Below are 19,292 nucleotides of genomic sequence, written 5' to 3'. Positions count from 1 at the left end.
CACATGTGTGGCACTGTGACTCCCCTACAAACACAGCAGGGCCTCCCAGCAGGGCAGGGGCAGATACCACCTTGGCTGCTCCCAACCTGCCTGTGACTCACAGCCTTCCCCACGTGGTGCTGCTGCCTCAAACCTAACCCTTTCTGAGTCCCTGGAGCTTCTTCCTTCAGCAAACTAAAATCTACCTTACTGGTTTCCCAGGCTCCTACATGGTGTATCTGCGGGCCAGAAAGGGGCTATACATCCACAAAGGGCTCAATTCTGGGGCCTGGACCAAATGAGGTAGCAGACATAGTCAGGGAGAGACCTCTCACAGTGAAAACTCAGCACAGGGCTCTGACCTGTGTCCCATTACAGGACCACATGGCCAGCACTGCACTATCAATTAATATTTTTATAAATCCTGTAAGTATTTTTTAGGGAGCACAATTATACACAATTATATTTCATTACATTTGTGGTAGGCCCAAAGTATTGATTTGTTAAACAGATGCATTTAAAATACATCACGATTTTGTTGTTTTTGGAATTCTTCATTTTTCAATATTCCAGGGGGCTCAAAATACAGGGTGCTGGCCAGACAGGCCCCTCTCTGCTTCTAAGGCTGAGGTCTGCTTGGCAGCTGCTTTGCCAACTTGAAACAGGTACCACAGAGGGGAGGCTCTCAGCTCCCTCTGTGGAGCTGCCAGGTGGAGGTAGGGTATAGAAAAGGGGCTGCAATGGGGGGGGCTCCTGGACAGCCAAGGGAAGGGCCATTAGTGGGGGCCACTTCAGTCCTGATGCTGAGGAATATTTATTTATGTGGTTATAACATTTTCCCACCATCAGAGTAGAGTAGTTCGGGCTTTGGGGTGGTGGTAGGGGGTGGAGTGTGAGAGAGAGAAAGAGAGCACACAAGTGCAAGGCATCACCGCCTGCAGTTTTCATTTACTGTTTGTTGAAGTCTTTCATTAAAAAAAAATTCCATGCCCTTTTCTATAGGTAACATGTAGAGATTGATGGCAGCCCAGCCTTGAGCATCCACTCCACTCTGCAGGCCACAGAAGGAGGCAGGCCAGGCCAGATGGAGGCTAGGTGCTGACTGGGGCCTCTGCAAGGGCCAACGTGCTGGAGCCCTGGAGGCTGAATGCCTTCTCCAGGCTGAGCCACCACTGTGGGAACACATGAATGAAAGCACGCATGGCAAACGCTGTGGAGGGATCAGGACGACATGGAAAGAAGCGTATTCTGCATCTTTCGTCCTTTCCTCCCTGGACACATCTGTTCAGGCATGCATATCCCTAGTACCAGGCCAGCACTTGACCTGGAAGAAGCACACACCTGTTGGATGAATGGAATCACTCATGCACTCGATTCACTGACCCCTGCTAGCACTCGGCATGATGAACAAGACTGACCTGTCCTTCCAGACCTGCTGTCTGGCCACAGGGGTAAGACAACCAGGAAGTAGAGTGTGCTGCTTGGGGGGCAGCTGGGAGAGGTTCAGGGGAGGGCATTGCTTTTAGCTAAGGAAGCCCAAGACTCTAAGGGAGAGGAGCAGCTGAGAGACATTTCAAAAATCTGACCCTTTAGTCACTCTTCCTTTCCCATACTGAAAACTGCAGTTCCTTTGAGTTGGTTCTTCCTTTTAGACGAGGGTTAGGAAAAGGCACTGATGCTGCCACCCTGGGCCAAAGTACCAGCAGCCAGGTCTCAGGCTCCTTGTGGCAGGGCTTAGACAGTGGATGCCTTCCCTCAAACCAAGAGCCTGTGGTCCAATCCAGCCTTGGATCAGGGAGCAGGGCTGGAATTTCAGAGCTGGGAGAAGCCCTGGAAACCAAGGAGTTTACCCCTTCTTATTCTAGGGTTGACAAGACTGGGAGCCCCTTGATCTTTGCATTTTTATACCCATCCCTGCCATCTTATGCCATTTAAGCATTTGTAAGTAATAAGTAATTGAGTGATAAGTATTTGTGGAATGATCAACTGAATGAAAAAAAAAAACGAGTCTCCAAGTTAGCTGGGTGATTGGAAACAGCCTACTGAGATGGAAAGAGGACTGGCAGTGATGCAGGAAGCTGAACTCTCTAGTCCTGGATCTGCCACATATTCCCCTGGGTAAGTCTCTTTCCTGTTTAGGCCAGATGAAACGTATGTTCCACCTGCAAAATGGAGCAGCAGAATGAGATGGGCTTGAATGGAGCAGTTTCAAGCTCTATTCATCTGGCTGGCAAAGGGTCAAGGCAGGCTCTGGGGCTGCTGTAGGTGGAGAGCCTCAGCACCCAGCATGGGGCATGTCTACATCCTCTTCCTGGCCTCCTGTTTGGGCTATGGGAGTACGAAGCCTTCATAGATTACATCCCCCAGCCCCCATCAGATCTAACAACTACCATTAAAGTCTCTCTCTAAGTCCCAGGGGACTCAGGGAGACATAGGCCAGATAGCATCCTTGTTTTTATCTGATTCAAAATTCATGCAAACCACAAGGTGAACTGCACTGCACTGCAGAGGTAGCACCATAATATTTCCATGATTATTAAAAAAGATAGTGTCCTTAGCTCCACTGTGTGACTTAAATGTCAAGATTTCTTTCACCAGGGGAGATCCAGTGACATTCTGAAAACGAAGTGTGAAATCTGAGTTCGCCTCCCAAAGAGCTGCCATTATCTCTAGGGGATACAGCTCCAGTCAAGGCCCCTGGAGGAATAACAGCACGGGCAGCCATCTTTCATCCTGCTTAGGTTGGTGACTGAGACAGAACAGCCCCCGCCACCGTTAGGGGCCTGCTGTCCCCCATACCCCGAAAAAGCATGGAAACAGAGGAAAATCTTGAGCCTCTTCAAGAGAAATTCCAGGCACCTAGCTAGCCTTGAGAAGTACATGAGCAACTTGAGAGGCAAGGAGGTTGTAATAGCTTAAGATAATAGCCACCCAAGTAAGTTAGAGCCACAAGTTATTTGTTTCCCTATATACACTAAAGAAAACATCTTAACATATGTCCTTGAGTTGTTTTTCAGAAACCTGGACCCCCACCAGATGAAAAATGCCCATTGCTGTCAGGTAGACCTCAGAAGAGCGGGAACTGAGGCCAGAACGCTGGCCACCAGTCTTTGTTCTAAATTTCTTCCTGAGGGGCCTGGAGAGACTCACGCCTACAGGCCAGACCTTAACCTTCCTTTCGGCTGTCCCCAAGGTTTTAGACAAAGTCTCGCTCCTTAACTAACTGCAAATCACAGAACCTCTGGATCTACCTCTGACCTCAAAGCCCGCCACACAAGATATCCTTTTTTTGGCCAAACCACTGCGTAACCTCCACGTATAGGTTTATGATTTTGCCTGTAACTTCTGCTTTCCTAAAATGTACCCTTGCCTTTAAAAGCTCTTGCTTGTATGGCCAGTGAGGAAGTGAGGTGCTAAGCACTAGCTGCCTGATTCTCCTAGCTTGACCCCCTACAGATAAACGCAGCTTTTGTCTTGTAAACTTCAGTGTTGGTGTTGGCTTTATGGCACAGGTTGAGCAGACCCAGGTTGGGTAACATGATCTTGCGTGGCCAATTAAGAACCTTGTGCTTCTGGTTCTAAGTTGAAAAGTGCAGATAAACCTTGCCCATTCCTCACTACATTGCTTTGAGTATAATTCATTAATACTTTATCAATAATGATTTTGGACAAGTAATGAGAATAACTGCTAACACATGTTGAGAAGCTGCTATGTGACAGACACTATCCTGTGCACGTTACAGACATTATCTCCTTTACTCTTACAGCAGATATGAATGAGGGAGGTATCAGGATCATTACTATTTTACAGTCCAAAACACTGAGGCTTAGAGAGGTTATATAATTTACCCAGGGCCATATAGCTGGTGGTAGAATTGGGGTTTAAATCTAGTATCCAATACTTCCTGTGTCAGGTGCTGTGCTAGAGGAACAGGATCTATACTCTGTCCTTAAGGAGTTTGTAGTTGAGAGAAACAGGCATAGGCACAAATAGTGAGAAAATGAAAACTGGAATATTTTCAACTGAATAAACCCTCATATAAGTTCAAGGCATGACTGCTACCAGTCCATTTGTTTACAATTTATTTTACATAGGCAAAGATACACACATGTACACGTGTACATTTTACATACGTTGACATATACACATGTGTATGTATGATGAACTGTGTTAACAAAGGCTTGTTCAAAGACTTTCCCCATCCCCTCTCTGGTCCAAGTGAACCTTCTAATCCTGTAATTGTTCAGTTTCCTCAACCCTTTCTTCCAGCATCAGAGTTTAGGCCAGCTCAGCCAGACTAGGCCTTCTGCTTTTGTGATGCAGATGTCGGCCCTGGGATAAGGTTAGAGGAAGGAGGAGGGGGAGAACTTGGCTCAGAAAGGGAAGACAATTTACATAATAATGAGCTGGGGTGAGGAGGGAGGAAGAAAAAGAGGGAAGGGGAGGAGGAAAAGGAGACTGAGAAGGAGGGAGGACCACAGAGGGAAAGGGAAGGGAGGAGGAAAGGGAGAGACAGAATGGGAGGAGGTAAGGGAGATGACGAAAAAGGGCGGAGTGAGGGAGAGGCAGAGCAGGAAGCCCTTTGGTGGGAGAGAGAGAAGGGGAGAGAGGACCAGCCTTGCTCGCTGGGGTGGAGAAGAGGGTCTCTGGAGAACCTCAAGGGAGTGGGGTGGGACAGACAAGGGAGGCAGGAGAGGATGTTTGAGAAAAGCAGGGGGAGCTGTCTCTGGTCCCTTTTCATATTCTCAGAGAGACTTAGGATAAAGGATGGGATTCTTTGAATGATTTGTTTTGCTGGATCATACTGTGCCTATCTAAATGGGACTCTGCTCTGGACCTGGGCCACACAGATTCTAGGCTTATTAGTATTTAGCGTCTATATGTATACATAGAGAATTTGTATTGCATGACCCTGGGCAAGTCACATAGACTCTCCATGCCTCATTTTTTCTTTAAAAATTTATAAAATGAGGACAAAAATAGCACCCAGTGCACAGGTAGTTGTTAGGATTAACTAATCTAATCAATAAGGAATATTTATTAAATAACAGGGCAAATTGTTTGAAAAAGGCTCTGAAACATAAAAATGGAAAATCATTATCTTAGAGTCAGTAATTCCCAGGGCTTCAGTTCTCTGAATCCATCCATTTGATATGTGCAGACCTCCCCCACCTGGAAACCCCTTAGGTTTGGAAGCTGACTCACCCTCTGTGGTCCCGACCCACACGCTTCCTGGCTTTCTGGCTGAGGTTCCACCTTGTGCCCACCCACCCAGGCTGGTGACACCAGAGTTTCAGTTTCTTGATCCTTACATCCTTTTCCAACAGCCAATTAATCACCAGGTCCCTGTATTTCCTTTGTTGCTACGCTTCACTCTGATGCCTTTCTGACCCCTCACCTAGCCCCTTGCGCCTTATTTGTGGTCTGCTGCTGGAGCTTCTTCACCTCCCCCCCATCTTTAGTCTCCCCCGACAATACCCTCCTCCCCACCCCATCCACTCTGCACATGCCAATATCATAATTTCCCAAAGTCTCACTTTCATCCCGTCCCAGCTCAGAATCGCTCCACGGCTGCGTACTGCTAACAGGATAAAACCCAAACTCCCTGGCCTACCTTCCAGGGCCTACCAAATCTGCAGCCAACTAGACCTTCCAGCTTTCCCACACCTTGTTCAGACGCCAGTCCTCTGTTCAGGCCACTGACCTCCTCCACCAATTAACTCTTCTTTCCCTCATGACCAACCACTGCCTCTATTACGTTCCTTCCTGGCTCCAAGGGCCTTTGCTGACCTACACCTGTACCTGTCAAACTCTACCTGTGCTTCAAGGACAGTTCCAGCTCCACTCCTACTAAGCAGCTCTTCCTGCCCACTATGTGCAAGGGCTGTGCTCACTCTGCCTGTGAGCTCCATCTTCCCAGGAAGATGACCAGCTCCTTAAAGGATCCAACTCACATGCCTTTGAATCGTCACATGGGGCTTAACACCAAGCCTACACATGGTAGGTACTCAAATCAACAGCTGTTCACATAGTGATAAAGTCACAAGCACTTTGCCTTTTTTCTCTGAAAACTGGGAAAGTTCAAAATGTCATTCCATTAAAGGGATGGGTTTTGAAGACCTACTAAGTGCTGAGCGCTGTGTTGGCTGCTGGAGTGAGGAGGTGACCCAAAGATAAATGACATAGGCCTTGATCAGATGACCTTAAATTATGAAGGGGTTCTTAGGCTGGGCTCCGTTGGTGGGTCAGGCCCCCTGAAATTGCATGCAGAATTTCCTGGATGTGTGCTTGTGTCTCCTGACCTGGAGGAAAGGCTCGTGGCTTTCATTAGCTGCTCAAAGGACTCTGACTATACCATAGGGCCCACTGCTCTACGAAAAGATGCACAGACAATTAATCTTCATGCCAGTGTGTGAGATAAGAGCTTCATGGAGAAAGCACTGAGCTGAGTTTCTTCCTCAGAGAAGGAAAGGGGAAGGCTTCATGGACAAGATGAAGCTTAGTGGGTCCTTACTGAGTCGGGTAATTCCACAGAGAAGAGGGAAGAGGAAAGATGAAGGCATTAGAGGCAGAGAGCACACCCCAGCGAAGGCCCAGAGGCATGAGACTGCATGGGGTCCCTGGGAGGGGTCTGTAGTCTGAGGCTAAGGCCTGGGGTATGGAAACAATAGACGGACATAAGGAGGTCCCTGCTGTTTGCCCTGAGCAGAGACTCTTTCAGGTTCAGGCTCGTGCACAGTCATGGGGCCCCAAGTGACTCCACACCAGAGAGGCTGGGGGAGAAACCCGCCAGTCCTCCTTCCCCTGGGGGCCAGGGCAGGTGGTGAGTCAGCTGTCGGGGAAAGTCAGGGACACCTACCTGCTCTAGGGGCTGACACCAAGGTACATCAAGGAAGCTCTTAGGTGCTTTTCTGTGTGGAGAATGCAACGCTGGCTGGCACCAGCAGGTGCTAGGAGCGGATCTGTCTTCCTCCAGACACCCCCTGATGAGTGGTGGTGGGTGACAGAGGTGAAGAAAATACGAAAGGAAAGGAGGTCTCTTCTTTAGAGACCAAAACATGGATCTGGGCTCGTGCTGCATGAGGTGGTTTCCCCAACATCCAAATGGCAGATCCCCTAGGTGGGGAGTGGCTGGGGACCCAAGAGACAGAGTAATGTGGGGACCCAGCCCTGGGCTCAGGGCATCTGGACATCAGCAGCTGCCTGGCTGCAGGTAGCTCTAGCTGAACAGAGCTTTATCTTCCTCTGCACCAGGCTCACTCCTCCCTCAGGGCCTGGGTGCTTGTCTGGAACTTTCTGTCCCCTCGTCCTCCCACTCTGAAGTAGCTCCTCCTCCCACCCCCAGATCAGGATCTCATATCACCTTATTTTGTTTTCTTTGCAGCCCTTAGCATTATCTGACATTAGGCAGTCACCTAGTTGTGGGCTTGTCTGCTGCCTATACTGGCAGATAGGAAGCTCCATGAGAACATGGAAAGCGAAGGATCTTGACTCTGAGCTGCCCCCACACCAGCAGGTGCTACAGCCCTTTCAGGACTGGTGTGCCTCCTCATCCAGAGAGGAGAAGTGGTGGCCACTCTCTTCTGTAGCCTTTTCAGGCCGGGTGTGCCTCCTCAATGAGAGGGGAGAAGTGGCGGCCTTCCCTCTCTTCTGCCCAGCTCCACAGGCTGCGAATCCATGCCAGCTCGCTCCCAGGAGTGCCTTCTCTAGCTGTCTGGCTTGCTCTGGCCTGGGTTTTGGGTTCACTCCTATCCTGCTCCTCACAGGTGTAAGAATACAGGAAGGGGGTGCCCGAGTGCTAGGGAAGCCTTTGCTCACCAGGAAGCTCACACCAGACAAGGCTGTGTTGCCCTAGGGACGGGCTGGGTGCTGGCCATGGTGCCACCTTCCATAACAGGACTAGGCTTGGACTTGACTGCGTCCAGTGGACCTTCCAGAGATTCCCACTCAGCTCTCAGTCTCTCCTTCCATTGGAGCCTTCCTCTCCTTCCTACTTGAAGGCTCACTTGACTGGGAAATCCCATGGAGGAGAAATAGCCAGAGAAGGGTCCCTGTTTCCCAGGGGCCTACAGTACAACCCTTAACATATCATAGTCCTAGCAATTCCCAAGCAATCATCTCTCTCTTCAGGATAATAAAATGGAAAAAAAAAAAAAGTCCCATGGGAACAATTAATGTTTTCCAAAATGGAAGGAGAGAAGTATTCCAAAACCACACTGACCTTTTTGGGTTATAATCAGCATAGGAGATTTTCAGAAAGAAAGAGCTGGCTGGGTGATGAATACATTTGCTCCTAGAAGATCTCAAGTGCTGTGTGTGTGTGTGTGTGTGTGTGTGTGTGTGTGTGTGTAGGGGGTGTGCCTTTTGCACTGTGCCTGAGATTCAGACACCATGCTCCCCACTCCCTATTTAGCCAAGGGGAGACAGAGAGGCCAGAGGCCTGTGGCTTGTGCCATGACTGAAGATAAGATGAGGCACTCCCTGCTCTGGGCTGTAATAAAATGAGTTAAATAAAATTAGTCAGTATGTGTAAAATGCTCAGTATGTGCCCGGCAGCCAGTAGGTGCTCAACAAATGGTAGCTGTTTTTATCCCTGCTATTGCTATTAAGAAGAATGAAGCACTGTATTCATCTGGGCTAGTTCTAATGATCTCAATAGGTGCTTTCTGAAACCAGACACCATTCCTGCTGTTCTCATTCCTGTATCCACAGCACCTAGCATAAAGCCTCACACATCATAAGCCTGCAGTGAATGTGCTGATCCACTCCCCCATTCCCTCTTTCCACAGGCCCTGGCTCTGTGACCAAACTCAAAGCTGGTCTCAAGTGCTTCCTTTGTAGAAACAACTTCCCAACTTGGCCTCCAGGAGGAGCAGCAGATGGGCCCAGGTCCCCCTGCTAGTACCCAGCTTCTCCACCCCAGGCTGGCCTCAGACGTACCCTTGGTCACCCAATTCCCCAGTACCTGGAGAAGCCAATGCCAGGGCCAGATGACTCTGCCCCATGGAATTAGGATTTTGTGAACAACATATTAAATTTTATGTTTAAAGCTATCTGTCACAGATGATTTATCAGATACAGAGACAACCAGGACAGTTTTCCTCTGTGACGGAGATGAGTTTTAGCAAAGACAGGACATGTATAATGTAGAATCAAATCACACAGCAATCAGAGATGAATGCTCTCCATCCAGAGGCTCAGATGCAGAGCCCAGGTGCTTGGAGGCTCTGCCTGCCCTCTGCCTCCTTCTCTAATCTCCAGGTCCCAGAGGGAGGATCACTGAGATTCAGTCCCAAACAGGGACAAAGAGCTGCTTCTGGATAGAATTCTGAGGCTATTTTCTCCTCTCCCTCTCTCCCTCCCTCCTTTTATTTAGCCTTGCCAGTGTAGCTGTATATAGTTCAGTCTTAACAGTTAATATAAATGTATGCAAATTAGAGGCATTTATATATACTGATTCCATTTACCACTTAATAGAAGCCTGGAAACGTAACCCCCAAACAGTCCCTGTTCTTAGGACACCGAATTCCTACAGGAAGGAGAGCCCTGTTAGGTCCTCATACTTATCTGGGGGAGGCGGAAAACAGCCCTTGGTGTAAAGGGGGAAAGACAGTCAATTCAAATGGCTATCCCACTCCACACCAAGGCAAGGGAAGTTCTTCTAAGGAGGGAAGACGGTGGCCGGGCAAGGCTTGTTTTGTTTAATACATATTTTTTTTTGCTCAAGATAATTGCTCAAGGACAGGTACTTAGCGTTGTGGCAGCCCCAATTTAGAACTGTGGCCAACTCTTCCTCATCTGCAAAATAAATCCTAGCGTTCTGCTGCCCTTGCAACTTGCAAAGTTGGTGAGTTTGCTGGGAGGTTTGACGGGGGTGGGGTGGGGTGGGTGAAATGGCTTAGGCTGGTGACTGTGCCACCATCTCTCTCATACATAGCAGAGTCTCTTCTTGTTCATTTAAGGCAGCCCAGTACTGTAAAGAGGAGGCAGTGGGGTAACACAGACAGGCCCTGTTGTCACTGTGCTTATGGGTTCGGCAGCCTACCTTTCTCTCCTTATCACCATATTCGATGCCCAAAGTGTCCATGGCCCGGACGATGGCTGCCAGGGACTGGATAGTGTTGCTGTAGACAACAGGCTTGTACTGTTTCACATCTTCGCCGGAGAAGCCATCTTCATGGATGATCCTAGAGAAAAACCACACACACCACACCTGATGAGAGCATTGTCCTCATCAACACAGAGAGCACAGGCATGAGAAACACTGGCTGGCTGAGGGCCAGGTCCATCTGGGATGCTGAGTTACTGAGTTGCTACATTAATGCCATAAAATCTAAAGGAAAAAACTACCTAAATTACTGAAAAACAGAATCTTGGAAAAAAGAAATGCAGTCTTTTCACATTCCCTACATAATGAAAGAAAAATCAGTCAATGAGGTGTGGATAATACTTGAAAACACTTAGAACAGGAAAGGCACACATTAAGCACTCAATATATGTTAGTTATGAGTATTTTAAGCAAAGCTGGGGGTCTCAGTTTACGTGTACACCAGAGTCTCAACTTAGGTGCACACCAGAGGCATATTGTTAAAAATCCATGCAAGAAGTCTGCACATGGATGATGCATTTTTCTTTCACAAAAAACTCACAGGTTTTTTTTTTTTTTTGGGGACAGAATCTCGCACTGTGCCCAGGCTGGAGTGCAGTGGTGCAATCTCTGCTCACTGCAACCTCTGCCTCCCTGGTTCAGGCGGATTCTCCTGCCTCAGCCTCCCAAGTAGCTGGGATTACAGGCACCCGCCACCATGCCTGACTAACTTTTTTGTATTTTTAGTAGAAACAGGGTTTCACTATGTGGGCCAGGCTCGTCTCAAACTCTTGACCTCATGATCCGCCCGACTTGGCCTCCTTAAGTGCTGGGATTACAGGCGTGAGCCACCGCTCCCAGCTGACTCACAGCTTTTAATGAAGGTAGAACAATTCACTTAAGATGAATAAATAACCATCTTTATCTTTGACAACAGAAAAGTCAATAAAAGGGCTTGCCTACTTTTAAATCCCTGGCTAGGATTTAACCACAAACCATCCTCATTCTGGTGGATCTGAACTGGGACAGAGAGGACATAAAGGGGATGTCGCAACTTTCAGAGGCCACGTGGCATGCAACATGTCAACACGTGCTCACTGCTGACAAGGACCTGGGCAGGAGAGGAAGCTAAAAGGAGGGGCTCACACCAAAACTGCAAGAATTCTCTTATAACTAAAGTAATCCAGAAAGAGCAAATGAATTTTAGGATTAGCCTCCTACATTAGTCCTACCCCAATGAACTATATAATGAACTATAAATGTGGCCACTTCTGTGGTCACATTTTTAGTCCCAGATAGAATACTACTTGTGACATGCTCATGCACCAATATAATAACTGAGACTTCCTTTCTGCCACACTACGGCCCCTTCCCATTCCTTCATTACCTTCACACATGAGAAAACGGCTACATTTTTTCTTCTTTTTTAAAAACAACAGTTTTATTGAGATGTACTCACTCATTTAAAATATACAATTCAATGGTTTTTAGTATATTCACAAGGTTGGTCAATCATCACCACAATCTAATTTTAGAACATTTCAATCTCCTCAAAGAAATTTTGTAACCATTAGCAGTTACCCTTCATGCCCTGTCCCTACCCTAAACAATCACTGATGTACATTCTGTCTCTATAAATTCATCTATTCTGGACAGTTCATATAAATGAAACCATATAATGTATGGTCTTTTGTGACTAGTTTCTTTCACTTAGCACAATGTTTTCAAGACTCATTCACATTGTAGCATGTATCAGTAGCTCATTCCTTTTTATTACTGAATAATATTCCATTATATGGATGTACCACATTTTATTTATCCAGTCATCAGTTGATGGACAACAAAGATTCCTGTTGCAAAATTCCACTTGGTGCTGGTTTGTGGGTCTTCACCCTGAGTTTTTCTAAAAAGCAGATCAGAATGACCCTATCAATTTTCTGTTGACTTTTATTATTCCTAAGTCCACTTTTGTAAAAGTATCTTGAGGGAGTACATAACCAGTGCAGGCCACTGGTGCACCACCCCAGAGAGATCTCAAAGGGAATTGCTAGTTCCCACTGTAAACAACTAGAAAATGAGACAAAATATATGAAACAAGCATTTTCAGACACCAGAGAATAGACAGTGCAGGACTGTGTGGACAGTGTACGACTGTGATCCCTGAGAGAAGGGAGACCAAGGAGGGGAGTCCTATGATGGCCTGGGTGTCCACCTTTAGGTGTTTATTAGACCACAGTGCAGGAGGGAACCCAGGCAGAACAGCCATTTCACTGAGCTGAAGAGAAAAAGTGAGTTTAGGAAAGTGGTAGCTGAAAGGGCAGCATACCAGAGGGGAGAAAACTGCAAAGAGAGAGTGGTTCAGATGTCTCAGAGAGCATGTAAGGGTCCCCTGGAGTCTGTGGCTGGATAGGGTGAGATTCCACAGCTGGCCAAGAAACAATTACTAAAGAAAGAACAAGCATCAGGGAGCTTATAAGTTGAACACTTCCCAGAGCTCATTCAAGGCTGGGAGATATTCAAGTTCCAAACAGCCAGAGTGAAGAGTCCTTGTTGAACTCCTGGGGCACTCAGCAGAGGCCCCAGAAGGCTCATGCCATAGCAACATGGCTGAACTAGCTCCAGAGTAAAGGCTGCTTTAGACCTGCCCTCATGAAACTTAAAAACGCAGTTTAAAAAAAAAAATCAAGCTGATCTACAAGTAACTTAACTACCTGGTGAATAAGTCCAATAGTCTTTCAATGAGGAAAACAAAATTTAGACATTCGACAATATAATATTCATATCAATATCACACAAAAAAATTCCTGAATATGCAAAGAAGCAGAAAAGCAAGACCCATAACTAGGAGAAAATACAGTCAACAGAAGCAGACCCAGAACTGACAGAGATCATGGAATTAACAATAAGAATTTAAAAATATCTATTTTAAATATTTCCAAGAAATTGAAGGAAATTATGAACATAAAGAGTAGAGAAATGGAATACGTAAAAAAGAACAAAAGTAAATATCTAATGCTGAAAATATAATATCTATAATAAAAATTACACTGGATGGGATTAACAGCATATTAGACACACAGAAGATGAGTGAACTTGAAAACATGGCAATAGAAACCATCTAAATTGCAACAAAGAGAGGGAAGAAGCTGAAAAATGTATGATGTTTATAACATACATAGAAGTAAAAGTTCAACAACAGCACAAAGGATGGAAAGGATAAAATGAAAGTATATACTGTAGAAAGTATATACTGTAGAAAGATTCTTTTATATGAAAAAAGTAGTATTAACATAATATTACTTGAAAGTAAAGTGAAATAAGTCAAGATACACATTGTAAACTCTAGTGTAAATACTAAAAAATAGGATAGAAAGGCAACTGTTACCTAGATTCCCCTAAGAGAGTGGGACCCTCTGGGTGACCTAAGTGGTGCAAGCAGGATTTGCTGGTCCCCATGACACGATATGCTTCCCCAGAAGCCAGTGCACTGAGTTTCTCATGCTTCATTTGGGACCAGCAGGCCCTACCACTCTCCTGGGAATGCTCTCTAGACCTTTGGCTGGCTGTGGGATTTCCCGCAATCTATTTCACACCTACTGATATCATTAATCTTTATATTAATCTTCCTGCCTTGGTCAGGCAGGAAGGTGGGATTTTATTATACTCATTTGACAGAAGAGGAAACTGAGGCTGAGAGAGAATAAGTAATTGCCTCAGTGCCTCTCAGCAGGTAAGAGCCCGGGCCATGAACAGGATCCAGGTCTCCAAGTTCACAGTCCTTTCTACCACACCTCAATTCATGGGCTGAAAATACCTCCTGGCAGGTCTCAATCTGTTGCCTGTGGTGTCCTAAGAAAAAGAAACTTCATTTGCAGTTTGTAAAAATGTTGCAATTTGGGGGAAATTGTTCAAATCATGATTAACCCTATAACTTGTTAAAACTGGCTTATATTAGGTTAAAAATAAGTTTCCTGTTTCTGGGTAGAATTTTATCTCCCCTTCTACTACAATGTAATAAGTACTCAAAGACTAGAAAACTTGGACCATACAGAACAACAAGAAATATTATTCATACTCCCACCACTCAGAAAAACACTTAATTTTTAAATGTTAAATCATCCCCCTAGATTTTTTTAATACCACATTCCTCTATTTTTTTCCATTAGCATTGATATGAGGCAAATATCCTTAAATGTATCAAATAAGACCCTCTTTATTTTCTACTTCCCCACACCATTCTAGAAAAGCAGAGCAGAGCAGTGGTTAGAGGTTGGGCATTGGAGAGGATGAGCTGTGTGTCCCTGGTAATCAATTTAATCTCCCGAGCCTTGGTTTCCTCATAAGCAAAGAGTTGTGAGGAATAAATGTAAAGTACCTACCATATAGGAAGTATAAAACTAATGTAGCTATTAGTAATAGTATTTTCATTCTAAAGGAATTTTATATTTATAAAGATATAAAATTCTACCCTGAAACAGGAAGCTTAAAATCCTATAATTTCTTTTATTTGCAGTATAAAATTAGCAGAGTAACTGCAGCTCATGTTTGATGGTTTATCCTCTGTGCTAAGTGCTTTACATGTATCGTTTCATTTAACCTTCAAAACAATCCTAGGAGATAAAATCTCCTCTTTACAGATGAGGAAACTGAGGCTCAGAAAGGTTAGGCTACTAACTTGACATACACCAGGTAATGGCTGATGCTGATAGGCAGGCCTGCTCCTACTGCCCTGAATCCCTATATCCAGGAGAATCCAGAGATTTCACCCAGAAAACAAGCATCAGAACTCGCCCTGTCATATCTGCTGGCAATGTTCTGGCAAGGAGAGAGGCCTCTGGGTTGGGGTTGGAGTTGGAGACGCAGCATTGAGGAGTTCAGTCTCATGTGACAGCCCAAGTCTCAGTCATGGAGGTGACAAGGCCAGGATGTGGAAATCAGGAGTGATGCTCGCTTAGCAACAGTTAATGGCATCTCACATTGCAGCAGCCCCAGGTGGGCTGTTCATCTACATAGCTGAGCGGTAAGAGTGCAGAATCAAGTCTCAGAAACATCAGTTGAGCCCCTGGGTCCAACCATGCCTCAAGCCCACCTTACATTTTTGAGTGATATGAGCCAAATAATTCCCTCTCAATTTTGCATAAGCTAATTTGATTTGGGTTTCTGCCACTTAGAACCAATAGAGACATGACTAAAACATGTTTTGTACCTTGATAACAATAATAATCAGAGATCATCTCCCAGAAGAATTGTTTACTAGTTTTTAATTTTTAAAATTAAAGCACCACATCTCACCCATCTCTGCCCTCTCCTCCCATTATTTCCTGGCATAGGGTTGAGCTCCAGATAGTGCTCAGATAAAATGGGACATAACTACACGAGCCAGGAGTACACAGATGCACCAAACCTGTCCCTCTCCAAAGCACTCACTAAAGGAGGCATACAAGTGTGTGTCCGTGTGGTGTGTGTCGGTGTGTGTGTGTGTGTGTGTGTGCGTGTGCATGCATGTGTCAGGGTGGGGACCTACTAGATTTCTCAGGACTGCAAAGCTAGGACATCAAAGGGAGACCAAGCTAGATTCTGCATGCATGCCCACCCAAAACTCAGGGACTCTGAGGGGTGTTCCAGGCCACCAAATCAGAAGCATCACGAAGAAGAGGAGGTCTGAACAGTCAAGGGCTGACTGTGCAGCCCTGAGTGTTTGACTTTGGACAGAAACCTCCAGCTGGACTCTGGAAACCTGGCAACGCTACTGAGAGGAGATCTCATGTGGATATGGGGAGAGACGGACGGTAGCAACCAAGCCTGCCTGCGCAGGTCTGAGCTTTCTGGGAAGAGGCAACCAAGGGGAAACCCTGGTTCTCCCTGTACTTCCCCTCCTTTCTGCTGCCTTAGGGACCCTGCAGTAGGCCTGGACTTGGGCTCCCTTTGCTCTCTGTTTCCCCCTTGCAGTGTAGTACTGCACTTAGCTGCAGTGAGACTCCCCAGAACCATTGGCCTTATATGGTCACAGAACCACAGGCTTGGGAGCTGGAAGGGACCTTGGAGGCTCATCTGGCCCAGAAACCATTCTCCTTCTCTGAATCATAGACTCCTCTGAGAGTGTGACAAATGTATACACACAGATTCTACCCCCAACTTCTGGAAGTTCACAAACTCACAGGCCCTAGGCTGCTGGGACACATGTTTTTTCACTCCATCTCCAGCTGGATTAAATGCCACTCATCTGCTCCCTTTATCAGCGCCCTGGCCCCTGCCCTGGGACTGCTGCTCCTCCTCCACCACAATCCCTTTAATAACCCACAGGAAGCAGGGGCTTCTAGAGCCAGACTCTCTAGCTCTGAGACTGGGTGCTTCTGTTTCCACATCTGTTCCTGGGAGATGGGCATAGTAACAGAGCTAGTTCATGGTTAGGATCGAAAGAATGAATCCATGTAGACTGCCCAGCACAATCGGAAGTCAGTCAGTGTTAACCATTATTATTAATGTTGCCATATTTGGTACGAGGGATGGGGGAGAATGTGCAGTCAGTCAGGTGTCCCGTGTCTGTCCTCTTGAGGAAAAGGATGTGAAGTGGGTCCATGGGGAGGGAAAGCTGGGAGGACCACTGCTTGCCAGGAGGAGCAGGAGGAGGAGGAGGAGAAGGAAGAGGAGGAGGAAGAGGAGGAAGAGGAGAAGGAGGAAAAGGGGCGAGAGGAGAAGCAGCAGCAGCAAGGGTTAACAAGCCACAGTGGAGTAAAGAAGAAGGGCAGCAGAGGAGGTTTCTCCGGACTGAAGCAGAGAATCTGCTCATTCACCATTTACCAAATGAACACCTTGGGAGTGGTTGTGGGATGAAAAGGTGGATTTCCTGATTTGAAGCTGTCTTAATGTGTCATGAAATGTGTTTCTGAACATCGACAGAGAGCTGTGCTGCAGCTGCCTAGGTTAGGGTCAGGGCCCAGTGCTTCACTCCCATGCCCAGCACCAACGGTTTCCAGCCATCAGGGAGACCATGTCAACAATGGGACATGGCTCTTGGAGCCATCTGCCTCCCCAGTGGAGGTGGGGACAGACCTGCCTGGCCTCACATGACATAGTTTTAATCACACAACCATCAGACGTCAGTGAGTGAGACAGCCACATGCCAGGAATTTGGGGCTCCACAGAACCTACGAGACCAGGATCTGGGCCAGACTGTAAAGTGAAAATGCTGGTTACAGAGTGTGTCCTGTTCAGCTGCTTTCATAAAACTGTTTGTGGGTGAGGGGTAGGAGGTAGGGTGTGGTGTGGAGGCAGAAGGAAGGAGAGAGAGATGTTATGTGAGGATGTGTAACAAGATGTATTAATAATCACTTTTGGGTGGTGGCATTCAGTGATTTTTTTAAAACTTTCTTTTTATATGTTTTGTTTCATTTTTAAAAATGTGTATTTGTTATCTGGAAGAACAATAAGTCATTTCCAGTGGGAGACAGACACTTAATGTTTAACCTGGGGACCATTTTGACCTGGAGAGATTTGCGTGAAAAGGGTAGAGTCAACGATCAATACCAATCTCCTGATATGGCATGTTTGGGTTCAGCCTGCTGGAAGGTCTCTTCAGACTTCAAAGCCTATGGGGCCTGATTCCTGCCTTCCAGGGCCTCTCAATCTAGATGGTAAGATAAGGCTAGTGCCAAGAAATGAAAATAACAACAAAAAAGTGGCATCTGCCAAGGGCCAATTGAAGGATATGTGTGTTAGATGTACTGGCTGACACCTGAAAGCCATTCCCTTCTCATGAAGCGTCTCTTTCCCTGCCTCCTTTGCAGTGAAGAGTGGCCAAAGATATGGCTCTGCTTAGAGCCCACACAGAAATAGTCATTTTCCAGATGGGAAACTGATGTGGAAATAAGAGATGTACCTATAAGCACATTTAGTCTGTGGCAGAGGCAGGGACAAAACCCCCAGAGGCCTTTCCATTGTGCTATAGGCCTCTTACCTCCATTGGTGCCCCACTGGGAGAGGGGAGGTGATGGGTGACAGTAGGTAAGGAAAACATCTAATCAAATGCAAAATGGAAAGATGTTTTTACGTTCTGTCTTAAAAGATCTAGCTCCCAATAATTTAGAGGCTTTCGTGTAGGGGTGGGGGACAGGGGGCTATTCTGTAAGCATCTCCATTTATTCATTCCCTAAGTCATTTTTCATATATTATTTGGGTACGAACTAGGTGCCGGCCACCATATCAAGGGCTGGGGATAAAAGCGACAGATGATATGGAAGAAGTAATGTCACAAATGGTTCCATAAATCATAATGGGAATAAGGGGAAAATATGACCTGAAGGAACATCTACAGTACTGGTGCTCAGTGGAGGGCAGGGCCGGCCTCTCAGGAAACAGCAGTGACCACCAAAGCAGGCGCTGCCTGGATAGACAAGGTAGGGCCATTTAGACAAGGGGGCAGCACTGGCAAAGACGGTGCCTAGAGACCGTGCTGTGTGGTCTCTTCTTGTCTCCCAGAGCCCCCCGCTGGCACAGAGTGCTCAGGAAATGTATGTGAAATGGACGGAGGCAGCTCAAGTGCTGGCGGGTGGGACTGGAAGCCAGAGACCTGAGTCAGTAGGGCTGCCCTGGAGCTGGCACTATCACACGTCTGCCATTCCCTCCTGAGGGAGGCTTCAACTGACTCAAGGAGAAGGCATGAATAGCAAGCTGACTCAATGGGGGAAATGTCACCAACACCGCCTGGCTGAGATGCACTGGAAAGAGATAGCATACCTACCTGGAGGTGGGCTCAGCAGGGTAGAGGCATCCAGGGGGAGGGGTAGAGAGGGCTCCACCTGGACTCTCCTCCCTCTGATTCTCCCTGTTGGAGCTCCCACTAACTCTGCTCTTGTATGTCCTTTCCCTGGAATGTAGTCTTGTATCCTTCCTGCAAGTGGTGTTGAACTTGCAGGAAGGACCTGGCTTCCTGACTCGGGATACCATCAAGAGTGAGGACTAAGCAGAGTGGTCTGCAGTGGTCCAGAGGGCACACAGTGTGGGCAGGGTGACGGCTGGGGAGTAGCAGGGCTTTCTAGGAACTGCAGCAGCTGAAATCCCCTAGAGAACACCACTCATTCCTTTGTTTATTCGTTCCCTCCATGAATACATATACTGAGCACCTGTTAAGAGTGGGGCACACCCTGAGTCTCCTATTCACTGACAGTCAGACTGTGGGCAAGTTCTCAACCTTCCTGAGTCTACATCTGTCCCCTATAAAATGGG

The 19,292-nt window shown here is 46.7% G+C and overlaps 1 protein-coding gene across 2 annotated transcripts in view; it reads right to left on the bottom strand.

Annotated features, from left to right (window-relative positions):
- Positions 1–19,292, bottom strand: part of GNAO1 (G protein subunit alpha o1) — a 168,386-nt gene that overhangs the window by 74,588 nt on the left and 74,506 nt on the right. For both annotated transcript variants that reach the window (XM_032283916.1, XM_032283917.1), the window contains exon 3: positions 10,026–10,167. In XM_032283916.1, coding sequence (XP_032139807.1) covers positions 10,026–10,167 — 142 coding nt within the window. The remainder of the gene's footprint in view (positions 1–10,025; positions 10,168–19,292) is intronic.

This window comes from Sapajus apella, unplaced genomic scaffold (assembly GCF_009761245.1).
Source record: "Sapajus apella isolate SASKATOON/1434 unplaced genomic scaffold, GSC_monkey_1.0 scaffold15, whole genome shotgun sequence".
NCBI classification, from domain to species: domain Eukaryota; kingdom Metazoa; phylum Chordata; class Mammalia; order Primates; family Cebidae; genus Sapajus; species Sapajus apella.
Note: the sequence above shows the minus strand (reverse complement) of the source record. Positions and strands in the feature narration are given on the sequence as shown.